Genomic DNA, 7362 nt, shown 5'->3' on the forward strand with positions numbered 1-7362 from the left:
GAAGACTTTTATTTTAATGATTTTAAAAACTTTTCATTTAGAAATTCCAATAAAATATAAGAAGGATCGCCAATATATCATATTATGATATCAAATTTAAAAATAGTATTTCTTTCTTGATTGATTTTGTTGAAAGCTAATTTATTAATAATCATAACTTTTCATTTCTAAAAACAAACAAATCCATAGAACAATAAATTTAACTTCAAGAATTTAAGCAAGTGTAAAAACATACAGTTTAATTACCCTACAGCAGATAAGAGTGCATTCTACTGAATCAGCATTAGCATTTTATCTAAATCATAGTTATAGTAAAGATAGTTATAATGCTTTGGTGAAAGATACCCGATCAAAAAATTGCCCCATTTATCCGTCTTATTTTGAAAGAAACTAAGTAAAGGATGAATGCAGAATTTCCAAATTTGTGGTTCAAATAGAGGCAGAGGTAGCAGCATCAATGCAATTAATATTAAACAAAACTGTCGAAAGGTTGTGTGAGTCAGTAGCATTGGACTGGAAAAAATAGGATTTATGGGATCTGGAATTAATGGAGACGATAGGATTTAACAGCTCTTCCGGTCATTCTAATGCCCAGCAAAAGTATCAGAACAGTGAAAATCGTAACATCAGCACTCAGCAATCGCTTTTTGTGACCAGCATGGGCATAATACGTTTTCAAGGGCAAAAATCAGACCAAAGCCGGTGGATTAATCCGAAGCCACAAAGTGTTAGGTTTTTTCGCCCCTTAAGGATTGCTCTCGAAAAAGAGGACGAAGTCACAATAAAACATGAGCATGAGCGACTGAGTAAAGAAATCTTAAGACACACAGGTTCACGTTATCCAATTTAAAAATGGCCTATGTCAAGTCTAATGCAAACACTATTTGACGGTAAATGTGTAAATAGCATAGTCGGCAATAATGCGAGTTCTAGATGTCCGATGTGTTTATGAACTTCACACGAATTCGCGAATTTGAATGATGATTTCGAACCCAAAAAATCTTCTTTAAAGTATGGATTGGGTTTGTTACGCTGCAGAATTAAATGTTTTGAGCATTTACTTCACTTGCCATACAGAAAGGATCTCAAAAGAAGGGATATACGCCAAAATCTAAAAGGTAAAAGTATATATCGTAACTTTAAAGAGCTTGTTTTTTCATTTGACCATAAAATATGGAATGAGATATACAAAATATATCAAGGGTTATCACATTCTTATACATTGCCATATTTCAGCGCATTTGTAAACGGTTACTGTGGGAGTAATGCACCAAAATTGGACTTATACAAAACCGTTATTATTCTAGTTTAATTTAATAATTTATTATATATAAATTTCGTTGGGATTTTATAAAATATCGTTTAAGTTTAAATTTCACTTTTAGAACAATTTAATAATCGGAAAGCAGAGGTTCAACAGCGTATTTGTGATCGTGTTGGAGTCAGGGTTGATCGTCTTCCAGGGGCACGGAACTACAAATACTGGTAACGTTGGAAGACGTTATTTTCAAAATCACTGCAGTTTTGTCGAAGCATTAGAAATAGATCTAGAATTCGTTAGAGACATAGTTGCGATTTTAACTGCATTTAAGTGCAAAAAGGCGTTGAAATTGGATGAATTAGAAGAGTTTTGCTGGCAAACGTATTGTAATTACTATAACGTTTTCCCGTGGGCAGGGATAAGCCCTACATTTCAAAAACTACTAAAACATGGTTGCGGAATTGCCAGAAACTAGGAAAGAAATAAATCACGCGGTGGAAATAGATCGATTCTAAGAAGAGAGGTAAACTATTTTGTAACATCTTTTTTTTATATCTTTAACAATATAACCATATTTTAATTTATGCAAACTGTTGGCATAACGTTTACTAACTCATAATAAATTATTTTGCAGCAAAAGTCACGACAGCCAGAACGAATCAACGGCTGATGTACAAAGTGATAGCGATTGATAAAAACTGCAATTAAAAATAATATCAATGTACATACCTATATGTATGTATAAACATCCCGCATACAATTATTAATGAGTTAAATAAAAAATTAAATCCGCATAAAGCTAGAGAAATTAATTTCTGAACACAAAAGGGCAAAGATAAAAAACAATGGGCCGTATGCATAACACCTAAGCAAATGCTTTTTCTTAAAATTTCAGACCTTTTATTCAATTTGTTCAAATAAACTTAAGTGAAAGGTATGAAGTTAAAAAAAAAGAAATTGCTTAGTTTCTATGAATACGGCCCTATATTTTCGTTTACGTTAGTATTAACCCTTTAACGGTCTCAGTGATCTAGAAGATTTAAATAAAGTTTGCATATGGTTATCGGATATTATTTTATGCATACATAAATGGAAAAAATTAAAAAGACTTAATTGAAGAAATTATTATTATTTTTTATTATTATTTTACTATGGAAAAATTTTCTACGATTACTATTTACATCAACATGAGAAAAAGCACGTTCAAGTATATTAAATTGCTTGCAAACGTCAATAATTTGAAAAATTCCTCTCAGCGGTTCTACGTTCCTATTTTTTATCATGAGTAAAACCATTTTTGTTATATAAATTTTTTTATGAAAGCTGAGAGTTTACGAGTTATTAGAGTTTAAAGGAAGCTTTCCTTTTTTCCAATCTGGCGACTCGGGTACAACATCCAAAGCCCCTTGAAAAATCTTCACTAATTTGTGGCGAAAGCCTTTTTAGTTTCTAAACCCTGATGGTTTTTGTACGGGAGCGCGAAGAATATTAATTCACGGACTAGGTTGTTTATACTTATGAGCACGTACTTATCTAAGTAGTTGCCTGCAAAGCGTATTAAATTACTATTGAGCACGACCGGTCACTTCTATTGTAACAATTCAAATGTTTATTTGACATTCAATTTCAGTTTCTTAACCCATGCAATCACTAACTAGCGGCTCTCTATATATTTATTAGCCAGCGGCTTATATTCAGGAGAAGAGGAGAACGAAAGAACAGTAATATGTAGGTAAATAGGTAAGTATGAAGGGGTAAGTATATAGCGAAAATATAAGTACGCAAGGTAAGTATACAAGTGTAAAGGGTAAGTAAATGAACGAGAAGGGAGGTAAGTGAACGAAGGAACAGAAAGGTAAATTTGTATATACATTAATGCATGTAGATTTAAGTATGCATATTCATGTCATTATGACAATTAAAAAAATTTGAACAATGTATGCGTACTTCAAAATTTCATTTGTTATTATACTCATAAATTCAAATGCCTGCTCATCTGCTTCAACACCGGCCACCTTGAAGGGACCTAATCTCCTTCAATCTTCGTTTATTGGTAAAACAGCTAGTTTATGAATGGGGCGTCGTATAATCCCAGACTTAGTTGCGATGTCGGCGACGCGCACCTTGGCGTCTGCGCCGCGTATTGTTGCCATGATTCGGCCCAACACCCACTGCTGCGGTGGCAGGTTGTCCTCGTGGTCGACGGCAAGTTGGCTTGGCTCGACGTTGGGCTGCAGTTTCGCCCACTTGTTGCGCTGCTGGAGCTCCATAAGGTAGTTCTTCGACCACGCGCGCCAATATTGTTGCTTGAGAAAGCAAACAAGCTGCTATCTCTCTAAGCAGCGGTTGGGGCTGTCGGGCACTTTCTCCGGAGGCAAGGCTCGCAGCTGGCATCCGATATATAAGTGCGCCGGCGTTAGCGCCTCGCCATCGTTGGGGCTGCTGCTGAGCGGTGCGAGCGGTCGCGAATTGAGCACTGCCCCGATTTCGACGAGCAGGGTTGCGGCTTCTTCGCCGGTTAGCAGCGCGTTGCCTGCGGCGCGCACCAGTAAGTGTTTCGCTGATTTCACTGCTGCCTCCCACAGCCCGCCGAAGTGGGGCGCCCTCGGAGGTATGAAGGCGAACGTGAACCCTTCGTCGGCGGCGAACTGGAGAATCTCCGGCTTCTGCTTCAGAAAGGCCTCCCGCAGCTCCCTCAGCTTCCTCTCCGCTCCGACGAAGTTCGTCGCGTTGTCCCAATGTATCGTGGCTGGTATCCCCCGGCGTCCAATGAACCTTTTTAGGGCGAGAATAAATTTATCAGCAGTTAAGTCGGATACAAGTTCTAAGTGTACTGCATTTGAAGCGAAACAAACGAAAATGGCAATGTACATTTTCACGGGGGGTCGACCGCGAATTTTCAACGTAATATGAATGGGCCCGCAATAATCTACACCGCATATCATAAATGGTCGTTGGGCTCGTAGCCTATCGGCGGGTAGATTGCCCATGATCTGACTTTGCAGTTTCGGCTTATAATGGAAACAGTGAATGCAATCTCTAACAGTTCGACTACAGGTTTCTCGTGCATTTACTAACGATATTTTTTCTCGTAGAAGCGCTACCAATGCTTTGGGCCCGGCATGGTGATTGCGAACATGTAGGAACCGGAGATATGCTTTCACAAAGTGCGAACCTTTGGTTAATAGCAGAGGAAATTTGGCATCATAGGGAATGGGCGCGTTCAGTAAACGGCCACCTACTCGAATCAGTTTAAACGATAACGCTGATTGAGATTATTCATGCAGAAAGGGAGATAAATTCTGCAAGCTAGAAGGAAGTGCGATACTTTTCGATAATTTGTTAATTTCTTCGCTATATTCATAATGTTGAGCTATTTCGACAATTTTAAGGAAACTAAGCTGTAATTCCTTTGCTGTGGGTACAACTTCAAATTCTAACTTTCGATCTCTAGTTTTTCGAGGCCATCTTAGTACGTAAGCGAATATTCGAAGCACTTTCACGTGGGATGAGAATCTTTCAATTAAATCGAGAAGTGGATTTGTTGTGGCCTCAATTGCACTTAACGTAATTGCGTTCTTTTTCTTTTCAAGTGCTTGCTGCTCTGGAGAGAGGTTAAAATTGACATTTTGTGGCCATAAAGCAGGGTCTTCTAGGAGAAGTCCAGCTGCTCCTCCCACTTTGACCGAGTAGTGGTATCAACCTTCGACATGACTATGTGAACTAACATCGCATTTGAAATATGTTTGTCATCACCCAGAGACAAAAGCGAGTCATACACCGCGGACACTGTGTCGATTATCGATCGCAAAGATGAAGCAGAAGGTTTTTGAATTTTAGTAAGATTCTAGAAACTGTATTGAAAAATATAAGACATTTATTGTCATATACTCTGTTCAAACTGGCCAACGCCTTTGGGTAGTTCTCTTCCGACATTTGGAAGGACTTCACTAAATGATTAAATTTTTCGATATCCGGGATCGTAGGATCGTTGTGCACTAAACTCTCAAACAAGCTCATGAAATTCTTAAATTCAGAATATTCCCCTTTAAATTTGGTCAGCGACATCTTAGGGAGTCGCGAGCTGTGAGGTGCAATAAATGACGATTCGGCAACAGCAGATTTATTTTTTGCGAGAATGGACTTAATCATGGACTCATCAATTTCTTCTATTCTTGATTGACACGTCATTAGCTTTTCGCTGTGTGAATTTAAAATTTCAAGTCGATAATCTAATTCGATTCGATCTAACGACATGGTTTTTTCGATAAGGCCCGTTCTTATACGTACTATGTTTCTTTTCAGAACTGACCGTTGCTTTTTTAACACCTTCAATTCTTCTACTTGGCTCATTTTTAAATCGAGTTCCGATGTCTTGGTTGCGAACAGAAGTATAACCTTTTGCCTTTATGCACAGTAATTTTGTGCTCGGAAAATAGTTCTGGAACTTTTTTAGGAAACTAAACCGAAAAAGGATTTTTTTATGAAATTTGACCAGAACCAACGAAAAACGAGATCGAAAGCGAATTGCCGAACACCAAGAAATTGCAACGGTTGTATAATTTTTCACTTTGCAGTAGCAAATTGGCGAAAATTAAATTTGCGAAAAATATCGTATGTATTACGATAGACTCCTAAGCCTATAAATCACACTTGGAATTTTTTGAAATTTTACGAAACTATACAAATCGAAAATAGTACTCGCAAAATTATTCAAACACAAAACGCGCACTTCTACTTCTTGTCCCACTGTATCTTTCACTTCAAAGGCTGTATGTAAATATGTATTTATGTATATACGAGGTATATATTTGCAAGCAATATGTATACCTATATATAATTGGCGCAATTGAAATGGATACAAGAAATGCCAAAAACTGAAGCTTTTATTCTTTGTAAGACGAGTATCAGTAACTTTAATAATCAAATCAATTACAAAGCCAAATATTTCGTATGCTTCAATTGTTCGCACTCAATACCTGTTTATCATGGACCCGTTTGTTTCCAGCCTTCACTTCCCTCTTGCAGACAATACAGTTGCAGTTCATTCCCGCGATGTCCAACGGTGTAGCGGTCAGGTTAAGTCCACAGCAGAAATTCACAACGACAATTAGGCAGCCGTTTCGGAATAAGGTTCCACAGGTGAGTCTATAGGATGCAGGATTCAAGATACGTTGATAGCAGCACTTAAACGGTAAGTATGTCTTTTTCTTTTTTATGTGAAATATATGTATATTTGTATTTTTTATTTTTTTTTAATTGTACTTTATGCATCACGGCCCACTGTCACTGCAGTCTATTTGCACTGCACCGTTTGTATTTGCTTGCTTTCTGTTTATTGTTGGTTTTCAGTATACTTGTTTGTGTGTTTGTTTATGTGTATATAAATTAAGGAAGACGACTTTGTATTGCTACCGACCGCGCAGGCAACTATAAGCTTTGTTCTTTTTTATTTTATTTTTTTTGAGCTCCTAATGCACAACAGCTAGTATTTATTTGCAGAAATTAATACACGTAAATAATAACGCAATCGTTCTGTTTTTATTCACAAGGAGTATTTGTTTCTCTTATTTTCGGCTTAATACAAATTTCGATTAAAAGTACAATTTATGTAGGTTAATTAAAATACTTCGCACTAGGTCCCTGCTCGGGCGCCATGAAAAATCGTTACTAATTTGTGGCGAAAGCCTTTTTAGTTTCTAAACCCTGATGGTTTTTGTACGGGAGCGCGAAGAATATTAATTCACGGACTAGGTTGTTTATACTTATGAGCACGTACTTATCTAAGTAGTTGCCTGCAAAGCGTATTAAATTACTATTGAGAACGACCGGTCACTTCTATTGTAACAATTCAAGTGTTTATTTGACATTCAATTTCAGTTTCTTAACCTATGCAATCACTAACTAGCGGCTCTCTATATACTTATTAGCTAGCGGCTTATATTAAGGAGAAGAGGAGAACGAAAGAACAGTAATATGTAGGTAAATAGGTAAGTATGAAGGGGTAAGTATATAGCGAAAATAGAAGTAGGCAAGAAGTATACAAGTGTAAAGGGTAAGTAAACGAACGAGAAGGAAGGTAAGTGAACGAAGGAACAGAA

At 37.2% G+C, this 7362-nt stretch overlaps 1 protein-coding gene across 1 annotated transcript; it reads right to left on the reverse strand.

Moving 5' to 3' along the window:
• Nucleotides 1-2703: 2703 nt before the first annotated feature.
• On the reverse strand, nt 2704-6733 carry LOC118753372. Its single transcript, XM_036488246.1, has 2 exons — nt 6241-6733; nt 2704-4036 (listed from the first exon to the last, which is right to left on the reverse strand). The coding sequence occupies exons 1-2, from the start codon at nt 6249-6251 to the stop codon at nt 3589-3591; spliced, it is 459 nt and encodes a 152-aa protein (XP_036344139.1). The 5' UTR covers nt 6252-6733; the 3' UTR covers nt 2704-3588.
• Between the last annotated feature and the right edge of the window lie 629 nt (nt 6734-7362).

The sequence above is a fragment of the Rhagoletis pomonella genome, unplaced genomic scaffold, assembly GCF_013731165.1.
Source record: "Rhagoletis pomonella isolate Grant_MI unplaced genomic scaffold, Rhpom_1.0 Rhpom_scaffold_02391, whole genome shotgun sequence".
NCBI lineage: Eukaryota > Metazoa > Arthropoda > Insecta > Diptera > Tephritidae > Rhagoletis > Rhagoletis pomonella.